The 21,424-nt window shown below is 54.9% G+C and overlaps 1 protein-coding gene across 8 annotated transcripts in view; it reads left to right on the top strand.

The window, feature by feature from the left end:
- SBNO2 (strawberry notch homolog 2) overlaps window positions 1–21,190 on the top strand; it is a 48,014-nt gene extending 26,824 nt beyond the window's left edge. For 2 of the 8 annotated variants that reach the window (XM_080634252.1, XM_080634257.1), the window contains 27 exons: window positions 3,218–3,310; window positions 3,839–3,935; window positions 4,311–4,471; window positions 4,805–4,938; window positions 5,452–5,542; window positions 6,623–6,766; window positions 7,270–7,387; window positions 7,747–7,852; window positions 8,009–8,162; window positions 8,537–8,713; window positions 9,325–9,422; window positions 11,607–11,689; window positions 12,639–12,839; window positions 13,335–13,510; window positions 13,665–13,796; window positions 14,013–14,148; window positions 14,725–14,837; window positions 15,336–15,407; window positions 15,749–15,857; window positions 16,111–16,185; window positions 16,460–16,603; window positions 16,770–16,864; window positions 17,190–17,282; window positions 17,488–17,619; window positions 17,856–17,932; window positions 18,077–18,267; window positions 18,356–21,171. In XM_080634252.1, the coding sequence (XP_080490378.1) occupies window positions 3,218–3,310; window positions 3,839–3,935; window positions 4,311–4,471; window positions 4,805–4,938; window positions 5,452–5,542; window positions 6,623–6,766; window positions 7,270–7,387; window positions 7,747–7,852; window positions 8,009–8,162; window positions 8,537–8,713; window positions 9,325–9,422; window positions 11,607–11,689; window positions 12,639–12,839; window positions 13,335–13,510; window positions 13,665–13,796; window positions 14,013–14,148; window positions 14,725–14,837; window positions 15,336–15,407; window positions 15,749–15,857; window positions 16,111–16,185; window positions 16,460–16,603; window positions 16,770–16,864; window positions 17,190–17,282; window positions 17,488–17,619; window positions 17,856–17,932; window positions 18,077–18,267; window positions 18,356–18,978 (3,825 nt within the window). In that variant the 3' untranslated portion in view covers window positions 18,979–21,171. Of the gene's footprint in view, window positions 1–3,217; window positions 3,311–3,838; window positions 3,936–4,310; window positions 4,472–4,804; window positions 4,939–5,451; window positions 5,543–6,622; window positions 6,767–7,269; window positions 7,388–7,746; window positions 7,853–8,008; window positions 8,163–8,536; window positions 8,714–9,324; window positions 9,423–11,606; window positions 11,690–12,638; window positions 12,840–13,334; window positions 13,511–13,664; window positions 13,797–14,012; window positions 14,149–14,724; window positions 14,838–15,335; window positions 15,408–15,748; window positions 15,858–16,110; window positions 16,186–16,459; window positions 16,604–16,769; window positions 16,865–17,189; window positions 17,283–17,487; window positions 17,620–17,855; window positions 17,933–18,076; window positions 18,268–18,355 lie in introns of all 8 variants that reach the window. The other 6 variants (XR_013958482.1, XR_013958483.1, XM_080634253.1 and 3 more) reach the window with 6 other exon arrangements.
- Window positions 21,191–21,424: the final 234 nt, after the last annotated feature.

The raw sequence follows: 21,424 nt of genomic DNA, 5'->3' as shown, positions 1-21,424 counted from the left end.
CGGAGGTTCTGTTGTGTTTCGAGGCTGCAGTTTGCAGTTTGCAGCGTGTCTGACTGGGTTGCCATGAAGCAAGCTGGCTGGCTGTCACAGCTGGGAAATCAGAGTCTTGGCAGCAGGTCTGCTTCGACGTGCCGCTGCCGTGTGGCTCAGTGACAGGTTGGGCACTGGAGTGCGGCGTGGAGATGAGGGTCCTAGCCTGGACTTGGGAAATGGAAGCTCCTGCCTGCTTTAGGCTTCCTGGGAGGCCATTCATGCAGATCCTCAAATGGGACACCTGAGCTCTTGCTGAAACCCCTGAGATTCAATCACCTTTATAGACCTTTGCAGTGTCCGTAGTTGGAGGCAGAGAATTCCACTGCCCCTCTTCCTGTGGATAACTGTGCTGGAGACCAAGGGCTGTGCGGCTGTGCCGGCAGCAAGGGCTGCACAGGCAATCCACACAGTCTGGTAATCTTGGACCAGTTTGAACTTGAAGTCTGAGGCAGCAGAAAGAGAGCTGAGCTGTTGGAACCAAAGCAGTGGCTGAAGACATCACAGGCTTGTAAACTGCATTCAGAAAGCTAAAAACCAGATCGTCCCCCAGCACAGAGAAGGCATGTTGTTGTCTCCTGTTGTTGCTGGGGTTTTACACGGTAGCCTGTGTCACTGCAGGAGCTTGTAGCTTTGTCTCTGCAGAGCATGCAGCAAAAAGCCTTACAGGGAAAAGCTGTTCTAAACCCAGCATGAAGAATGTGAGTGAGGAACAAACGTGTCATCTAAGTGTGAGGCTACGTGGCTGGCGGGGGCAGTGGCGCATCTCTGGCCTCTGCATGTTGTTCTCCACGTCCTCCCTAGACCCTTGTCCTGCAGGTTCAGATAAGGCCAATTAACTCCTTGGAATTCCATTTACTAACGACTTCCTGTTGCAAAGCAGCTCCAGCTCTTTTAAACGTTGTCTTATCTGCGGGTTGTGAATGCAGGGGTGTCGGTTGCTCTCTTGGTGGTGGTTTTTGTTCTGCTGAGTTGGATGTTTCCTGATGAGGTGTCAGTCCAGCACATCCTAGTCAGGAGATGTCGGTGTCAGTTTTGCAACTCCCAGGCCAGCAGGTAAGTGCATCGGGAGGTTGACTCATGAGGAGCAATGGTTTTAGTGCCTGAATTTCAAACACGCTTTTTCTGTTGCTGGTAGAAGCTAAGGCGTGATCTGTGCAAAAGCTCAAGGCAGTGCCAAAGGGAAGGTTCCTTGCTGTAAAAGGAGGAGACTTTGCTGATATCCTGCCCCAATATACAAGCCATTTAGATAACCTCTCCCCACCCCTCCCCACATTGTTACACCACCACAATTCTCCATCAGATTGCAGGGATTTTGGTTTTGGAGTAGCTGGAGCAGTTGCTAAGAGCAGCCTTGTACCTTGTCCTCTTTAAAACAGTGAACTGTCTTCTGCCGCGTGGCAATGTGAAGATTTGGTGTGGAAAGACTCTCATCTGTATTTGAGCCTTCCCCCTCTTCCTCTCAGCTGTCCCTGGCACTGAGGAGGTGGCTTTGCAGGAAAGGGGACAGAGCACAATGGGAGCAAAGCACCGCAGGGAGAGCGCAGTGCGGAACGTTCCCAGTGCCCTGAGAAACCCCATCCCCAGCGCTGAACCTTCAGCTGGGGTGTTTGTGCTGAGGAGGAAGTGGCTGGAGGCAGAGCTGCCTTCATGTGCCCGTGGGGAGAGCCGTTGTCCGTAAAGAAAGGCGATGGATGTAACTGTTGGATGGAGGAAGAGCTACGACACCTTTAAATGTTTGCAGGAGTCAAACCGTTCCGTAATGCTTCATTTGTAATGCGGTTGTGAAATACCTTAGAAAATAGTTCGTGGAATCCATTGTGCTTTTCCACAGCCATCTCACCAGTTTACACTGGTTTTAGGATGGCAAAAGCAAAGCCCTGGCCCTGCAGGAGCTTTTGCAGGAGTGTTGGGAGCTGCTGATTCTAACTCATTCCCAGCGCTTGGAAAACACAAGCACCCTTTTCCTAGCTCAGCACGTAGGGAGGGAATTTCTGCAAGGGGAGCTGGCTCCTCAGCCAGGTGAGATGGTTCCATTTCCCATGGCAGTCATGGCAAGAGGGGCAAACCAGACAATAATGCAAAGAGGAAGAAAACAAAGTGAGGCCAAGCCTTGGGGTGTGCAATTGTCAGCGGCTTTGCTGTGTCTCCTGCTCATGTCCCGTGTTCTCATGCGTGCTGTGTGTGCCTCTTCTCATAGCGGTGTTAGACAGGAGGCACAGAGGAAGGAGAAAACCAAACTGGGAGGTGAGTGACAGTAGAGAAAGGAGAGAATTGGGCAAGTTCAGTTCTGTCCCCTGCTACAGCTCCAGTCCCACCTGGACTGACCTCCCAGCGTGTTCTGAGCAGATCTGGACCTGGGCCTTGCTCTTGCCCAAGAAGAAACTCTTTGCCTGAGCTCAGATTTGTAGGTGGAGATGTTTCACCTGCTCTCCAGATTTGTTGGCACTCAAAATAGCTCTTCCGTCCAGCTTCCTTCTGGTAATTCTGAGTCAGGCTTCCAGGAACGGAGGGTGTGTTCTTGCTTTCTGCCTTGCTTTTTTTCTTCTTTAAAAATAGGAAATAATCGGAGTGTTTATGCTGAAGAACTTCCCATCTTTCACTTCTGCTGCTGGAGCATGGGTCTCTAGCTCTGGCACTCCTCACAGCCTCTAAACTTGGCCTAGGGTTGCTTCTGGAGCTGCTCCTTGCTCTGGATGCTGTGAGCTGCTGGCTTGACCCTGCTGGCTGCCGGGAAATTCCAGTGTGATTTTGTCTGTGTGGGAGCAGACAAAGGATCTCCTTGGCTGTGCCTTCCCAGCTGGGAGTGTCCCTGGAGCTGCTGCCTGGCATTTCAGGGGGACCCATCTTCCTGCTGTGTCATTACAGCTCTGCAGAGGGACCCTTGTGCTGCTGGTGCAGGGGCCGAGTGTCCCTGCAGCTCCCATCACACACGGGCATGCACAGAATGCTCTCACTCCTTGTGCTTGCCTTGGTCAATGACTCCCCCTGTGCATCTTGACAAAAGCATCTACAGCATTTCCAGGATTTATTAGTTTCCAGGATTAGTTCCCTGTTCACAAACAAAAGATCAAAGTCCAGAGTGTAAGACCCGAGTAGAGAGCCCAAGTACCTGCTGGTGCTGTGCTTTCATAGTGGTTGGGCTGAGGGTTCAGGCTGCTTTCTCACCAGCACCTTTCTGTTCCAGCTGTTCTCACCCAGCAGATCGTTCAGTGGCTTGAACAGTTCGAATGACCATGGTCCTGCTGGTCCCAACACCCCGCTCCTCATAAGCTACCAGGTGAGAGCGATGCTTGGCTCCAGGAGCATCCACACCAGGCACTTGGGGACATGGCACGAGCAGGTCTGTTTTCCCTTCAGAAGGAAGGAGACAAGAAAATCAGACACAAGTCCTTGCTCTTCCCCACGAGTGTCTTCTGTTTCCCCTGGTGGAACTTCACAGGTGTTAAACAAGGATTTGGGCTTCATGACTTGGCTTTATGCTGCTGAATACTGAGTTTAAAGCTGGTCTGGGTCGCTTGCTTGGAGCCAGGGCAGAGCTCGGGCTCCCCACAGCGCATCTGCCAGGCCATGGAAACATCTTCCTCTAATTTGATGTGGACCAGGCGCTGAAAGCAGCCGTGGAAGCGGTTGTTGCCCCCCGGGGCGGGCGCTGGCAGATGGTTTTCCTTGTGCTGCTGGAGTTTATAAATAAGATGAATTGGGTTTGTGGATGCGCACAGGGAGGGATCCCGGGGGGTTTCTGCATAGCACTGTGTGTGCCCATAGTCCAGTGAGAACATCTGGTCGATGCTCTGCTTCTTTCCAGTCCCAGGCTCCTGCAGAGGAGGAGGATGAAGGTGAGGAGGAAGAAACAGAAGAGCTGGGGCAAACAGAGACCTATGCAGAATATGTTCCTTCCAAGTGTGAGTGTTGCCATCACATGAGCGTGGGCAGTTCTGCTCACTCCATTGTGGACCAGCCTAATGAACTGCTCCCTTATTTTCCTGCAAGCAGGAAATCACAGGCCAAGCTTTGTGATTTGCTGGAAAAAAGGGAGTGCTGCTCCCTTGTTGGTGCAGTGCTAACTGAACACAACCCTTTTCTGTTGCTTGCTTTTGGGGGAGGCTTGACGTGCTTCTGGCACTTCCCAGCAGGACAAAAGAGTGAAGAGCTGGGGCTCGTCCGTTTTGTTCCTGAGCAGAGGGCTACAGACTGTTCACATGAGGGCTGCAGTCCCCTTTTGAGGTGCTTTTGGGAGTGAGGAACTTGAGTTCTTCGTTTTCTGTGTTGTCATTTAGCCAAGATTGGGAAGCACCACCCTGACCTGGTGGTAGAGACGAGCACTCTGTCCAGTGTCCCCCCTCCTGACATCACCTACAGCCTCTCCCTGCCACGCTCTGTTGCTGACAAAGGGTCACTCTCTGCACTACAGCTGGAAGCCATCATTTATGCCTGCCAGGTACGTGGTTCCACCGTGCCCAGCTTGCACTAGAAGGAGACTGCCTTTTGTGTGGACGGATGTTCAATACAGGTGATGAAACTCCAGGAGCTTTGGCATATGACATTTTCTATGCCTTTTGAAAGGGTTATTTGAAGCTGGGGGCTTCTGTGTGGGCCGTTTCCCAAAGAGAACCTTTGACTTGGCCATGACGCTTGACCATTCCTGCCGTTGTCTGAGCAGGAAATGCACTTGCATTGATGGGATGTGTGAAAGGGTTAAGCAGTGCTCTTACAAGCTTTGTTAGCAAAGGCAAATCTAGTCCCATCTCCGGTTCTGCTCTTGATTTTGCAGCAACATGAAGTTTTATTACCCAACGGGCAGCGAGCTGGGTTCCTCATCGGGGACGGGGCTGGAGTTGGGAAGGGCCGGACAGTTGCAGGCATCATCTTTGAGAATTACCTTAAAGGGAGGAAGAAAGCTCTGTGGTAAGTTGATGGTGGTGGTTTGGGTTTTCTCTTTTCCCGTAAGACCTTGGAGTTACTTTGGATCTGGGAGTAAGGAATTCCTTAGTGCTGATGTTGGCTTTATAGTTGACTCATGCTGCAGCCTTGGGTAAGTCATTTCCACCTCTTTGTGCCTGCTTGCTGTCTGAAATGGGAATATTTCCCCTGCAGCAGTGATGGAGAGTGAGTCACCATGAAACAGCACATTATGGAGTGCAGTGTCAAGCCTGTCCCTGCTCTCTTTGAAGTCCATGGAGGAGTATTCGTGGACTTCTCTGGTGCAGATTCGAGCCCCTGGAGCATGGGCTTTAACTGCAGAACATGCAGCTTGTCGTCAGTGGCTGACTGGAGCCTGCTGGAGGCTCTTGGGCTGTGTGGGCAGTTGGAGCTGTGACGGTTTCACACACCTACTGCTGCTTTAGTCAGACTATTAATCACTGTGCGTGCCCTCCCTGTCTCCTTAGGAGGTAACCAGACCCACGTCTCCCTTCGCAGGTTCAGTGTCTCCAATGATCTCAAGTATGATGCTGAGAGAGACCTGAAGGACATTGAAGCCTCCCACATTCCTGTGCATGCTTTGAATAAGGTAGGAAGAGAAGGTGTAATGGTGTTCTGGCAAACCAGCCCCCAGGAGCAGTGAGATGGAGCCTCCTTAGTACGTAGAGCGGCAGTCACTCCTGCCTCCGCCTGGCTGGTGGCACAGGCAGCAGCAGACAAGCTGCTGCTGTTCCCTCCTCCCAACGGGCTCTTCCCACTCCTGCCTCCTGCTATTTTTACATGCTCTGCAGAGCTGCTCTGTGAGCATGGAGCTGGCTCCTGCGGGGAGCAAGAAGTGGCTCCAGGCAAGTGCAAAGTACAGCAGGACCTGCACCTTTCTCACCATTCCTGGAGTCCTGCAGAGGGAAAAGCACAGTTTTCCTCCATTTACTCCACAATGAGGACGAAGGATTCCTCAAGAGAAGCTGCAGTTGTGTGATGGGTATTCACAGGCTTCTTCACAGCCTGGGCTTTAATCTCTCCTCTGGTTTGTAATGGTATTGAACAACCAGCTCTCATGAAGTCGATGGAAACCACATGTTTTCAACACCTCTGAATGCACCCCGTTAGGAGACTGAAAGGGGTGTTTGTTTTCAGACCAGGAAGGCTTTAAATGGAACTTTCTTCAGATTGGGACCATGGGGGTTTTCCTCCTCCCTTATATTTCATTACAGGGGGGACCCCTGACAGTAAGACAGGCACCAGTCTCACCTGGCCAAAGAGAAAATGATTTTCTAGAAGTGATTAAAACAGCTGAGAGGGCTCAAACCCATTAAATATTCTAAGCTGTTGCTAAAACCAAAGCGACTTCAGTTGGCCAGGAAATAGAAGTCCGAGCGGTGTCCACATTTCACTGCGTGCATCCAGATGTGCTGACACATTGGCTGGTGGACCTCCTCCAGACATTTCAAGTCCCTGTCATCACCATATCTCAGTGCCAAGTAGAAGTGCTCCAGCTACCAACGGGCTTTGTCTGTCCTGTTCTCGGATCGGGTTTTGTTCTTGAGGCAGGAGCGTGGGTCCTGCAGTCACTGCACAGTCAGGGGTGGTGGCTGTGGGCACAGGATGGGTGCAGCACGCTGGGGACGAGCCTCCTGAGCGCATGCTCTCGTTTTCCCTCTTCCTGCAGATTAAATACGGTGACACAGCTACCTCAGAAGGAGTCCTCTTTGCCACTTACTCTGCGCTGATTGGCGAAAGCCAGGCGGGCGGGCAGCACAGGACCCGCTTAAAGCAGATCTTGGACTGGTGCAGGGAAAACTTTGATGGAGTTGTATCCTTTAGAAAAGAAACAGCGGCCACAAGAAAGCTGGACAGAGAAGAACTGCATAGTTGTGATTGCGCTTCAGCAAGGAGCAAAGAGCTTGGGGCCATCTGAAGTCACTGAGAGCAAGTGATGGATGTGGTGGATATTTAAATGCTGGAAGCACATGCATCCCCCCACGTTCCTCTCTCCTCTTCCATTCCTCCTCTCTCCTCTTCTGCAATTAGTTAATGGGAGGAGGGGAAGAATGCAGCTGGGATTAACCTGTTCAGCATTCTTCTCCCTCAGCATTACAAGGCAAGACACATCTTAGAAGTGAAGGGAGAGAAAGGGGGAAATGGCTTCAGGCTCTGAGGAGCACAGGACTAGGCAAACCCAATCATTCCATGGAGCAAGTCAGTGCTCTTGATACTGGGTTGTTCAGTTGGTTGTAAGAGGCTGGGTTGTATTTTCTGTCTGCTCCCATCCTCAGGATGAAAACAGATCCTTTCTTAACTGCCATTCCCCTCCAGATTGTGTTTGATGAATGCCACAAAGCCAAAAACGCCAGCTCGACTAAAATGGGCAAGGCCGTGCTGGACCTTCAGAACAAGCTGCCTCAAGCCAGGGTTGTTTATGCCAGTGCCACAGGTAAGCTGCTGCCAGCGCTGTGTGGTCACCTCTGTGATCTGAAGGATGCCCTTGAGATGCGCACAGAGAGAGGTGGTGGTGGTACCACAGTGCTAGAGGGGAGCCTGGTGTGCTAAGGTCTGCCCCAAGCCCCATCACTGCCATTACTTGTGACTTTATGGCAAGTCAGACCAACTCTCCCCAGTTTAACTTGTTTCTGGCTGGTGGTTCAGCTGTCTGGTGATGCTTGGCCACTTGGTGTATGGCAGGCAATGACTGGCAAGGTCCTTGGGTTTCCTAAGGCGCAATGGCAAATGGCTCTCTTAGGAGTTACTTCAGCCAAAACTCTTCACAACTAACAGGGAACTGTGTTCAAACAGGTGCCTCTGAGCCAAAAAACATGATTTACATGAGCCGCCTGGGGATCTGGGGGAAGGGCACCCCTTTCAGAGCGTTTGATGAGTTCCTGCATGCAATTGAAAAGAGGTAAGTCATGGCCAGTGTCTCTTTTCATGTGGCTTCTCCTTTTGGGAGATGGGTGCAATGCCTGAGGACAGTGCCTGACAGAGGGAGGTGGTGGTTCTGCAGAGGCAGCTGCTCTGTAGCAGAGGAGGGGGTTTCACCGCTGTGTTCCTCTCCCAGGGGAGTTGGTGCAATGGAGATCGTGGCCATGGATATGAAGGTCAGTGGAATGTACATTGCCAGGCAGCTCAGTTTCACTGGAGTGACCTTCAGAATCGAGGAGATCCCACTGGATCAGCAGTACAAGATTGTCTACGACAAGGCAGCAAAGTTGGTGAGCTGGTCCCACTGCAGTGAGGAGACTGATGTTTAATCATGTGGGAGGGTTCAAAGCCCCTAAACGTGGCCATGACCACAGACTTAGCTTGTCCATAAGAAAGAAAAGGGCCTATTTGCTCAGCCCATATAAAACCCCAATCTCACACACTTTTTAGCTTCTCTTTAAAAGTTTCATATTTGCAAAGCAGAGCTTGCAACAGCGTGCAAATGCGCCAAGGAGAGGGTGACCACAGTGTTCATTCAGCCCAGCACAAGGACATAAATACCGCTGTTAAATCAGATTATCAAACTCCAGCCTGCCCTAATGGCTAATGAAAGAACTCATGAAAACTGAGACATTAACTCAGCCTTGCTCGGTGTTGTCTGCAGTGGGCAGAGGCCTTGATGGTGTTCCAGCACGCAGCCGACTGGATCGGCCTGGAGTCTCGGAAGTCCCTGTGGGGTCAGTTCTGGTCAGCTCACCAGCGCTTCTTCAAGTATCTCTGCATTGCTGCTAAAGTCCGGCGGCTCGTGGAGCTGGCCAAGGAGGAGCTGGCCAAGGACAAGGTATGGTACAGAGCTCACTGCCGGCGGCAGCATCAGGCTGCTTGTGATGCGAATGGGGTGTTTCTTGTAGTACAACCAAAGGGAGTTAATTCTTGTTCAGTTTGGCTTGGAAGCAGCGTCAAACCTCTTTAAGGCTGGAGTTCTCTCCATGTTAACCAGGATGAAATGAGTGTCCGTGTGCCTGAGGACGTTCACAGTAAATGATACTGGGGAGTTAACGTGGCCTCATCTGCCAAGGCATTGCCCACTCTTTGCTAATGTGGGCAAGCTGAGCTGAAAAGGGTATTTTGGCTCAGGTACCAGGTCCTTCATCTCAAGCACAGCTCTGTCCTGTCATCCTTTGGGATGCAGCTTGGAAATTTGAGGCAGAAACTACCTAGCAAAGTCAGGTACTTTCTGTATTCAATTATCCTCTGTGGTGAGAGCATAGCTGAGGGTCTGGATGCTGAAAGGTTGGAGAGATGGTTCTTCATCAGGAGCCCCAGCAAGTATTTGGGGCAGGATTCAAGGGGAATGTACCTGGGATGGGAAACAGCCTCTTGAGCCTGGAGCTGTTCCCTGCAGTGCTGCTGCTCTGACACCTTGTGTGCTGTCTCTTGTGTGTCCTGCAGTGTATTGTCATCGGGCTGCAGTCCACCGGGGAGGCTCGCACCAGAGAGGTCCTGGATGAGAACGATGGGCATCTGAATTGTTTTGTGTCTGCTGCAGAGTGAGTTAAAGATCTGTGGTTTTCCTCTGGGGGGATGCATGGGAGGCTGGGTGCTAGGGAAAGCCCTGCCCTGGGGCCATTGTCACTTGCAGCTCTTGAAATGCACTTCCCTAAGGCCTCACCCAATGCAAGCTGTAAATGGAGAGGGCGCTCAGCTGGGTCCTTGGGGCACTGTCTCTCCAATGTGACTTCATGAGCTTGATCATGGCTTTTGGAGTCTTCTGTGGTCCAAACTTGCATGAGCCGCCTGCTCCACGTCTACACGTGTGAAAGGCTTGCGGGTATAGGAGAGCCAGAAACATGAGCTCAGATGTAGTTTGTGGGGATCTGAGTCTGGAAAACGGGGCTGTTGCTGCTGAAGAAACGAGCAGGAGAATCTCGTGTAATGCCAGAGGCTGGGATGATAACGTGAGGCGGCATCGCTGGAGCAGCGAGTGATCCAAGGTGCCCAGTGTTGGCTTTCAGCACATGTATGGGGCAGGACCAGTCTCCTGGTTGTGCTGCCTTTGTTCTGAGCTAAAAGGCAGCCTGGTTGTGCTGGAAGGGGAGCCAGGAGCAGGACTCATGGTACCTTTTCAGCAGAGAATGAGGCTCACGCTCCTCATTTCAGCCCACCCCATGAACCTCGCACGATGGGTGACAAAGCCCTGGGACACTGTGTCAGGGTGGCAGGGCTGCTCCTGTTCTCTTTTGAAGTGACTTTTAATGCAGGTGGAAGCAAGGAGAGGTGCCAGAGGCTCTGTGTGTCCAGGTCAGGCCAAGCTTTCCTCATTGGCAGGGGTTGTGTTGGTCTGTGTCACCGAATGCCAGTTTGGTGACAGCGCGCAGGGCGAGTCTGACATCTGCTTGGATCAGTTCGGTCTCTTGAGTTGCTTTTCATGTCACAGAATTCCCAGGGAGAATTCCAGGTCTGGAGCGCTCTGAGGTCCCTTTAAGGCAGTCAATGCTCACGGCTGTAGAGGCAGGAGCCCTTTGTCCAGCAGCACTGGCCAGGTCACTGAGTGTCTTCTGGCATCTGCTGGGCCTCCAGTTGTGGCGTCCTGGTTTTCCAGCACTTGAGGGGATTTCTCCAGGGGAATGTGCTGGGAAGAGCACTGAGAAACAGGGCTCAAAATAAGCAGCTTCTTCAGTGCGTGACACCACCCTAGCCTTTGTCCACAGGGCAGACAGGGGGAAATGAGCAGGTTTCATGGCTGGGAGGCTCCTGAGAGCATTTGCACTTTGAGCCCAGAGTCACCCCAGCACCCTTCCTGCTGTCCTTGTCTCCTTCAGCCCCTCACATCAAGGGCAGTGGAGCTCTCTCCCTGGTTCCCAAGGCTCCCTTTCTCTCATGGGGCGAGTTGTCATGTCCATGCTCTCAGCTGTCGCTTCCACAGTGGTTTTTTACCCCCCAGGGCTCATTCAGCACTGTCTTCTCATTGCACCGGGGGTCCATCCCCACTCACCATGATCAGCATTCGCGCATTTGCTCTTTCATTTGCAGACCAGCTCACAGAAACATTTGTTTTCCACCTTTTCTGATGTTTCCCATTCACCTGAAGCCACTGTGGCTCCATGTTTGGTCCCTTTGCTGTGTTTGGTGGGCGAGCAGGCCTCGTCCAGCCCATCAGAGCGCTTGGTGGAGACCATTTGTTGGACAGCCTGACCCTCTGCTGTCAGGCCATGGAGAGGGGCTGGGACACTGGGATTTACTGGATTTTTCCGTAGTGATGTAACGGCTTCCCAGCAGAGTGTTTCCCACTTAAAACTCCCTCTCAGTTGCTATATAAAGGTCTTGCAACTTCAGCCTGCCCCGTAGTAGCGCAGAGCCGGGGTCTGCGCAGCTCTGCTTGCAGCATCTCCTGGGAACGGCCTCGGGAGCAGCAGGGAGGCCACGGCAGAGGCGCCGTTCCCAGCAGTGCAGTGCTCTGCAGTCCCTCAGCACGCCCATTCCGTGGCGGAGGATCCCATGGGAGAGCCCGCTGTGAAACACGCTCTGCCCCGAGGAGCCGCGCTGACCACGCGCTGGTGGTCATGGTGCAGGGGTTATCCCCTGTCGTGAAGTGTGGAGCTGGATGAGCTTTAAGGTCCCTTCCAAGCCCAACCATTCCATGGTTCTGTGGTGTCAGGTACACGTTGCTACATGATAACCGGCAGATGTTCCTGTTCCTGGTAGCTAGAATAAATTTTGCATCTTACTTTCAGAGGCGTCTTTCTATCACTAATTCAGAAGCACTTTCCTTCAACCAAAAGAAAGAGAGAAAAAGGAACTGGCATTAAAAGAAAACGTAAGAGCACACTCCACTGTCCAGCATCTGACCTCCTGCCTTGCGCTTCCCCCCAGCCACTCAGCTGCTTCTTTCCCTTTTTCCCTTTTCCCTACTTGGTGCTTTTTGCTGCCCTGGTTTCAGTTCGCCTCCCGCACATCTCCCGTCGCTCGCTCTTGGCTGGAGGAGGCAGCTCCAGGCCACTCAGCCCATCCTCCCTGTAACCCACTTCCCTGTCCCAGGCAGGTCCATGTGCCTGGAGGATGCCCCTTCCCTCAGCCGCTGCCTTGCCCTGGCTGGGGCAGATGGCACAAGAGCCTGGGCTGCATGTCTGAAGCCCTCTTGCAGCAAGGGGGGTTTCTCCATTGCCCTTTACCTATAGCATGGGGGGGAAAATCACTTCCCTGTCAAAATTATTGGCTGTGGCTGCAGGTAAGAAGAGTTTTGGGGTTTCTCCTCCAGTGGGATGTGGGAAAGGGGCAAGAGGGGGGCAGCAGCACTGGCAGATTGTGCAGGTTACCCTGGCTGGCTGCTGTTGCAGAGCAGGCTGTGCAAGCTGGGTTGCAAGCCCTCTCCTGTAGCAGGGGTGTGTGTTACTGTGCTTGGAAGTAAACAGCATCCCGAACCACGGGCACCTTCCCATGTCCTGCGCATTGCTCTGGAAGCAGTCAAACCTGCAGACACCTTCCCCTGAGGAGTGAGCACTGCTTAGCACCAGCTGCGTGTTCGTCCTGATGTGTGTGACTAGCTGCAGCCCTGAGAAAGATTGCCTTGGTCTTCCTTTCTCTCTCTTCCTTTCTCTCTCCCTGCCCTTCTCTCCCTCCCTTCCTAACTGCCCCCATCCACCCAAGAGGCTCTGTCCAAGCTCAGCCTTTCCTTTGGGGCAAGCTCAGCTTCATTTCTCCTCCTCTTTCTGCGCTGCTGCCACGGGGCTGGGGCTCTGCCCTGACGCTGCTCCCTCTCGGTGCAGGGAAGCAGAGGGGCCGCTGTGCCAAGGCTCTGAAGGGCGTGTGTGACCTCACGGGTGTCATCAAGATCAGCGACGACAGCAGCACCGACTCCGACATGGGGCTCGACAGCGACTTCAACTCCTCCCCGGAGTCCATGTTCGAGACGGACGATGTCATCTTCGTGGAGCACACGTTCAACGGCTTCGCAGGCGAGGACAGAAGTGAGCAGGGCAGAGCGGGGCTGGCGGCGGCTCCAGCCTTGCTGGGGGGAGCTGGTGTCGCGTTGTCCTGTGGAGCACAGCACCCAGCGCATGGCGATGCGGCTGGAAGCAGGCACCCAGCGCCCCGGAGAGCCTGGAGATCAGATGAGAGCCTTTTAGGGATGGCGGAGTCGCGAGGCTGATGGGAGGCTCTCCTTGTGTCTTGGAAGGGTGAAGCGAGCTTTTATCCTGTGAGGGTCCAGTTTGGGCTTGTGAGATGGAGGCCCATGAACCTGCTGTGGTCAGTGAGCAGGAGGAGTTTGCCCTGCGTGCTTCTTCCCCCCCCTGAAATGGGGAAGCACAGAAGTCACTCTGTGCTCAGCAGCACTGACTGCGAATCAACGTGTCTTTGCTTGCTCATCAGACAGTGCCCTCAGGAGCCCTTTGGGACAGTTTGTTTTCCCCTCTGTGATTTGCAGTTACCAAGTAACTGAACTTGTGCGTTTTCCCTTGCAGGTAATTTCCCCATCCTGTCTTCCCAGAGGGAGATGCACGGCCTGAGGGAACTCGAGCACGTGGAAAAGATGAAGCAGGACCTCCTAACGAAAGTAAAAGCACTGGGCAAAGAGCTACCTCTCAATACCTTGGATGAGCTGATCAATCACTTTGGGGGCCCGGAGCACGTGGCTGAGGTACTCCTCATTTCGGTGGCACTGGGTGACAGGGAAAGGGGCCAGCAAAGGAGGCTCCTGCTGGAAGAGGGTTCCCTCTCCTTCCCTGTGACCCGTTGAGCATTGCCTTGCACCGTGCAGGTCTCTGCCCTCTGCTCACAGCCTCTCTCCGCAGATGACGGGGCGGAAGGGCCGCGTGGTTTGCAGACCGGACGGCTCCGTCGTGTTCGAGTCCCGTGCGGAACAAGGCCTCTCTATAGACCACGTCAACCTGAAGGAGAAGGAGCGATTTATGAAAGGAGAGAAGGTGAGGCAGGACCTCTGCAGCAGTGCACCGAGAGGGAGGGAAGGAGAGGGGCCCTCTGTATGCTCGTGCTTTGCTTTCTGTCTGCGTGACCTGCTGGAAGGTGATGGAGGTGTGGGTCCCTTCCTGGGCTGGGGCTACCCTTGTGCTTTGAGCTGCTTCGTGAAGCATCTCTTCAGGGACCTCACGCTCCTTTCTCACTCGTTCTCTCTCCCTTAGCTTGTAGCAATAATCTCCGAGGCCTCCAGCTCAGGGATCTCTCTCCAAGCAGACAGGCGGGTGAAGAACCAGAAGCGCCGCGTCCATATGACACTGGAGCTGCCCTGGAGCGCGGACCGGGCCATACAGCAGTTTGGTGAGTGAGGGCTGCGTGTCCCTGGGCACTGCCCCTGTCCCCTGAGCTTGGTTCAGCCCACGAGGCCTCGGGCAGCCCTGGGGAGGTGAGGGGAGCGTGGCCCTCGTGCTGCCCATGGCACCTTGCAGAGCACAGAGCTCTCGTGTTCTGCCGGGTGGGAATGCAGGCACAAACCGGTCGTGGCAGATAGATCTCGTGGGGAAGGTTTGTGTTGCCTTCAGGAGGGATTCACGGCGTGGGAAGGGGGAGCCCTTCCTACACGTTCACAGCATGTCCTCATGGAACATGCTAGGAGAGCCTGGAGGTTTCTGTGCCAGGATGGGGAGAGAGCCTGGGGAGCTGCAACTGGGGAGTCACTGCTCTGCTGCTGGAGGTCAGGGCTATAAACTGAACTCTGCGAAGGTCTCAGGGTGGTGAATGTGCCTGTGCCTCTGTCCTTTGCCCCCAAAGTGAGATCTCCTTCGGAAACCAGCAGGATGCCCTCAGGATGCTCTCCCTTCTTTGCTCAGCTTGCCCTCCCGTACCAGACAGGCTGCACCAACCTCTCCTTTCCCCTCTGTTCTCACATCCTTGCAGGTCGTACGCACCGATCGAACCAGGTTTCTGCTCCAGAGTATGTCTTCCTTATCTCTGAGCTGGCAGGGGAGAGGAGGTTTGCGTCCATCGTGGCCAAGCGGCTGGAGAGCCTGGTAAGTGCCCTGCAGCAGAGAGAGCAAGGTGTCAGCTCCAGCTGTCTCTGAGGAGCTTCCATTTCGGTGTTCCCACTGGCATGGCCAGCGTAACCAGCGCAGGGGATTGCATCACCCACCCCTTACTGAGGGCATTGCAATGGGGGAAGGCTTTTGGCATCCTGAGATGTGGGAAAGGAAGTGAAGAATATGTAAGGCACCAGGAGGGATCTTAGGTTCCAGATGCTGGAATTCCCCTGTTATTACAGGAGCATAAACCCATCTTATTTCCAGAAAGCTGATGAAATAATTAATGGTATAATTAATTTGTCTCTTTTATTTCACTTCTGATAAGTCCCCAAATACTTTGGCAAAGCTTCAGTATCCCAGAGGGACGCTGCCTCCCTCCCCACAGCATGTTCTTATCCCAGCCTCTTCACAGACGTGGCTCTGACCTTTCTTCCCCCGTGTTTTGCAACAGCTCAAAGTACAACCTTGTTCCTTGCTCTGCCTTCTCAGGGTGCCTTAACTCACGGGGACCGACGGGCCACCGAGTCCCGGGACCTCAGCAAGTACAACTTCGAGAACAAGGTACCAAGAGGCCCTTCTCAGGGCAGCTCAGCCAAGGAGGGGTCGGGGTGGTTGGCAAGTGCCTTCAATGGGAAATCAGAGCCAGGAAGATCATTGCTGGCATCTACAGGCAGGATGTGTCCTAGCACCCCGCTGCCGTGGGCAGCACATAGAGCTGGGGGAATAAACCAGGGAGGGCTGTGCTCCCCCCGGGCTGAGACGCGCATGTTCCTGGTCTGGGGTCCCCAAGGGACAGAGCCACCAGGGCAGCAGCCTTCCTGGTGGTGATGGGTGTCTCTGTCACCACACCAGAAGGGTTCTGACGCACATGTCCCACACTTGACTCTCGTCTCCTTTTGCAGTATGGGGCTAAAGCACTGGACAGGGTCCTGTCCACCATCCTCAGCCACACGGAGAACAGGGTTCCTGTGCCCAAGAGCTACGACCGAGGGGAGGCTGCCTTCTTCCATGGTGAGAGCATCACCAGCTCGGGGGGTTCTGCTGTGTCTCGCTGGCCGGGTTGGTCTCAGGTTTGGGGTGTCTGAAAACCAAATGGGAGGTTGGGGAGAAGGGAGCAGGACCCCAGCTCAGCAGCAAACCGGTGCAGATCACGTCACCCTGCCAGGCTGGGGGGGACTTGGCTGTGGAATAATGGGCACAGCCAGGGGGAAGCAGCCTGGGAGCTTTAACCCTGCAATGCACAAGCTGCCTTCTGTCATTGCAGAAATGAAGCAAGGTCTCATCTCTGTGGGGATCTGCTGCAATCAGATGAAGTATGGCACGGTCGCAGTGGAGAAGGGTATGTGTCAAGCTTCTCCTGGCCAAAGCAGGGGACAAATGACAGGCAGGGCTGTCACAGCCCACCCGAGGGAGCCCGGCCTTGAGGGCTGTGCTGCTGTGAGGGCTGTGCTGCTGGGGTGAGATGTTTGCTCTGAGGGAAGCTCCTTCGGGATTAACCAGTGCTGCAGATCCCGCTTCCCTGACCAGAGCCTGCAGGAACAGCTTTGGGCTGGGTGGCTTCTTGGGTGGCTCTGGGAGCGTTCTGTGTTCCCTGACGCACCGCGCTCTTGCAGACTGCTCCATCACCAAGTTCCTGAACCGCATCCTGGGGCTGGAGGTGGACAAGCAGAACATGCTCTTCCAGTATTTTTCGGACACCTTTGACTATCTGATTGAAAAGGACAAGAAGGAGGGCAAATACGACATGGGCATCCTAGGTAAGGAGGAAGAGGGGTGGCCAGACTTGTCCTTACTGCGCACCTGAGGTTCCCTGTTCCCCCCTGTGCTGACTGACGGCAGAGCCAGGCGCTGGAGTGGCCCCAGATCTTGAGACTCTTGGTGGTACGGGGACATGTTACCTTACAGCAGTCTTCTCTCCTACAGATTTAGCCCCAGGGGTGGATGAGATCTATGAGGAGAGCAAGGAGGTGTTCCTGACCCCTGGGCACCCGCAGGACGGGCAGGTTGTGTTTTACAAGGTAGGCAGCCTGCACAGCCATCTTCAGCCTTCTCCAGTGCTTCCCAGTCGGGGGCTGTGAGCTGCTGGGTCCCCCCCTCTGCTCCGTGGCTTTGTGTCATGTTTGTGTCACATCTGCCCTGGTCATGAGCACATGAGTGATGCTGGGAGCTACACAGAGGAGACAAGGAGGGGCCCCAAGGCTTGGGGTTGCCATAGCCAGGAGGGCAGCCTGGCAGTGCCTCTTCCTAGGCTGCAGCAGCACCACGTTTGTGTTGAGGGTGGCATTGTGAGGCACTTATCCTGCCCCCTGAAGTTACAGAGTCCCTCTGCTTGTCCCTGTTCAGATCAGTGTCGACAGAGGCTTAAAGTGGGAGGAAGCTTATGAGAAGTCACTCAAACTGACAGGATCCTTCGATGGGTTCTACCTCTCGTACAAGGTAAGTCCCTGGGTGTGCCAGGGTAGCACCTCAGTTTGGAGGGTGACCCAGGGGGAGATGGTCTGCATGGCTGTAAGAGGTCTATGTCTGAGCTCTGCCTGGGGGCTCAGGGATGCCCCTAAGAGCCTCCCTCCTGGATGGGATAGGGTTGGTTTAGCCTTGGGGAGGGAGGCTGTGGCTGTAACCATCCGCTCTACCCCAACAGATGCGAGGCTGCAAACACACCTGCCTGCTGGCAGAGCAGAGCCGCGGGAAGAACTTCATCCTCTACAAGCCAAACATTGGGAAGCAAAGCCAGCCGGAGAGCCTGGACAGCCTGCAGAAGAAGTACCGGCGGGTAGGTGGGAGCTGCATTTCCCCAGTGTGGGGAGAGGGAAAAGCCTCTTCCTATGACCAGGGGGTGGCTTTTGAAGCATGTTTACTGCAAGCTCTTCACAGCTCCTCATAGCCCTGTTGTGGGGTGGGCAGAGACAGTGGCAGCACCGCAGTGTCCTGACTCCCAGCCCTGGATTGCATGTCTCAGCTGCATGTTGGAGAGTGGAAAGTCTCTAATGCTGTGTGTTCCTGCTGCAGGTGCTGCCCGAGGAGGCCAAGGAGCACTGGGAGAGCAGTTACCACTTCTCCTTGAAGAAGTGCAACCACGCTGCCTGGTAAAGAGCCTGCAGCCCCAGGCTGTCCTGTGTCCCCAGGGAGGGGAGAAGGGTGCTGGTTGTGGGGAAGGGCTGCCCTGGGGGATCCTGCTCTGCTGCAGGGGCCTGGGCTAATTCGGGTGGGTTTCTCCCTGGGAACTGAAGGAACAGGAGCTGCAAGCTGATCCAGGAGGGGAAGGAATGCTTCCAGGGCATGCGCCTGCGCCACTACTACATGCTGTGTGGGGCCCTGCTGCGGGTCTGGAGCAGGATCGCCAGCATCATGGCAGACATCACCAACAGCAGCTACCTGCAGATCGTGCGCCTCAAGACCAAGGAGAAGAAGAAACAAGTCGGTGAGTGAAGCTGCCCATCCCTCTGTCCCCACAGCCCCCCCATCCCTTCCCAAAGTGCTGTGGGGGCTCATGCACTTTCTTCCCCTAGGGATAAAGATCCCTGAGAGCTGTGTCCGCAAGGTGCTGGAGGAGCTGAAGCAGATGGATGAGAATGTGAAGCGAAAGCACAACCGGCTCCTCCAGGCCCAGGAGCAGAGCCCACAGTTCTCCCTCCCACAGCACATCCTGGCACAGACCCTGGACCTCACCCAGACAGGGCCTGGGATCCCCCTGCCCAGGCACTCCCTGCGCCAGGATGAGATCCTGGACTTGACCTACAGCCCTCCCAGCAACATCATTCCCGACATGGTGATGAACCCAGAGCCTGGTGCCTTGGGCTACCCCTCGGAGCCCGTTCTCCAGCCACACCAGCAGCACCGGTTACCCTTCGGCTTCAGTCACCCTCCTGCCTTCGAGGGCCCGGCCCCCGTCCTGGAGGGGAACGTTCCTCTGAGCTCCCCCCTGCACGAACACCTTCCTCTGCCTCCCCCTGGGCCCCTGCAGACACTGCAGCAGCAGCAGGAAGATTTCATCCAACAGGATGGGAATATCAATTTCAGAGAGATCCTGGAGGACATGCTAAGGACGTTCAATGGGGCCCCCCAGGAGAACATGGTCCCCCAGGAGCGTCAGAGCGTCATCCAGTTCAGCGGGCCTTTCCCAGACTTCTGAAAGCCAGCGGGAATGCCGGGCCACGCTTGGCCGCTGCGGATCCGTATCCTTTGGTGCAGAGGTGAGAGCTGGGGAGCCCCGGCTTTGCTGCTGGTTTGGACTTGACCCTTTTCTGGTTCTGAGGGAAGAAAAAGAACTTTCTATAGTTCCTTAAAGCAAAGTTTATTTATCTGTAACGGGCATGGCCAGGTTTGTGTGTAATGGGCCAGGGGCAGCCAGCGCTGCCTCCTCCAGCTGCTCTGGACTGATGGTCCCTGCTGTGTTCGAGTCCTGCTCAAAGGTCAGTGCTGAGGAGCGGCGTCCCCTCCTCTGCCCCCCTGCAGACTACTGAGTGTCCGAGCTGGGTCCTGCCTTCCCCAGCCCTCCAGCCCCCAGCTCTGCGGCTGCTGCCCCTCAGCTCCGCTCCTCTGGGCTCCAAACCGGCCCGGGGCTGGGCCATTGCTGAAGGGCCCAGAGCCTCCACTGACCAGACTGTATCTGTCTTGGCTGCTGCCAGCTTCCCTCTTGGGCTGCCCCAGCCTTGAGGCTGCTCTGGAGGGCTGGGTCTGAAGGCAGGGCTGCGGAAGGGAATGTTGTCCCCAAGGAGAGCTGCTGAGCGCAAGCGTCCCCGGGTGTGAGAGCAGCTGAGAGCAGCAACGCTGACTGTGCTGCTCTGTCCTTCGGCTGCCTGAGCTCCAGGGGACAGGGCAGGAGCTGCTGCACCCTTGTCAGGGCTCAGCCTCCCTGGGGACATTCCCTGGAGCAGGAGGGCTCCATCGGCCTGTCCTGCATTGAGCCCTGCCGGGGCACCGTGGCCAGCCCTGCTCTGTCACCTTGCTGCCGCGTGTTGTCCTTTCACCCACCACCTCTGCAGGGCTTGTCCATGGATCCCAGGGGTCTGGATCTGGCCCTGAGGGAAGAGCTCCCTGCTGAGCATCAGGAATGTGCACAGTCACTGCTGATGCTGCAGATTGAACCTCCAGTACCAAAGAGCAAAGCTCTGCTTTGCAAAGCACTGCCCCAGCCAGGAGCACCCATGGGCTGCAGCATCCCTGGTCCAGCAGCATCCCTGGTCCAGAGCATCCCACCTCAGCAGGTCCCAGGGAAACTGCCTTCTGTTTTCTCCCTTGCACCTAAGGAGCCTGGCAGGAAGCTGCCTGCAGGCAGGAAGCCTTCGCTCTGCTGTTGCTGTGCTCTGCCTTGAGCCATCGAGGTATTTCCTAGTCGTGGCACCAGGATGTTTTCAGGGGAAGGACGTGAGACCTTCCCTGGCTGGGCCATTCCTCAGGGGGGGTCCCCTCCTCTGGGCAGAGCACCGTGACCCCCCTGTCAAGGATCAAGGCCTGCCCCAGCACCCTGTTTGCTGTTGGGAAGTGCTTTGGGGCAGTGCCTGCAGCATCCATGGCACGCTGCATTCCCTGACACGTTACAAGCAGGGACCTGCCCCGTGTGACACACGTGGGGGCTCATCCCGGAGGTTGCTCTGGGGTCTTGGCCTTGTGTCCCCCCCTTCCCCAGCCAGGATCTGCCTCCCTGCAGCAGCCGGGGCCGTGGTTCCCTTCCTGGGACCTCCTTTACCTCACAGCGACACCAAAGAGCCCTGGCTGCTGCCCCGGAGCTCCGGCTCTTCCTGCAGCTTTCCCTGGTCCCTCCCTATTCCCACCTCTATTTAAACTGTCCTGCACAGGCCCCGGCGCATCCACTCGGCGCTTGCTGAACTCTCAGCAAGGAGACAAAAGGGCTCCGGGAAAACCCAGTTCAGAGAGGCTGAAACTCAGGAATAACGAGGAGGAATCCTCCCGCCGGGCCCCTCCGCCACCCGGAGGCTCTGACATTGATTTCCAAGATATGCAATTCCCTCTCCCCTCATCTCTGGGAAGCCAGAGAGCACCTTGGAGGAAGCCTTTCCCTGCCCCGATCCTGTGTTTTTGTCAGGATTAAGATGTACCAATAGCTTTTAACTAAATTATTATGCAGTCATCCTACTGATGGGCTCTGTTTTGCAATGAGGCCCGTTTCTTCTGCCCCTCCACCTTTTTGTTAGCACTTTTTAACCCGCTTGTCGTTTGCCTTTGGTTTTCTATGTGTATTTATAATGGAGATGTATATATGTAAAGAGATTCTTTTTTTTTAGAATACGTGCCTTTGGCTAATAATTCCTGGATTTTCTACTTGCCTCCGAAGAAGTTTTTCATTCTGCTCAGTAAAAATGGAAAGGAAGCCACAGACGTGATGTCTGTAAGTCCCAGCTCTCTGTCTGTCCATGCGCCTGGCCTGAGGTGCAGGATCCCATCCGGGGCTCGGATAAGGATGGGGAATCCGAGGCCCAGGGTCTGGTTATCTCCCTTGTCACGCATGGTGGCAGCTGGGGACTTGGCCCCAAAGGCAGAGGAGGATCCTCCCTGGCACTGCCTGTCCTTGAGGCTGCTCCCACCCGCCTTCGCTTGGGAAAACCCCGATAAAGGAG

This window comes from Psittacula echo (assembly GCF_963264785.1).
Source record: "Psittacula echo genome assembly, chromosome: 24".
Classification (NCBI taxonomy): Eukaryota; Metazoa; Chordata; class Aves; order Psittaciformes; family Psittacidae; genus Psittacula; species Psittacula echo.
This window is presented reverse-complemented; position numbering and strand designations above follow the sequence as displayed.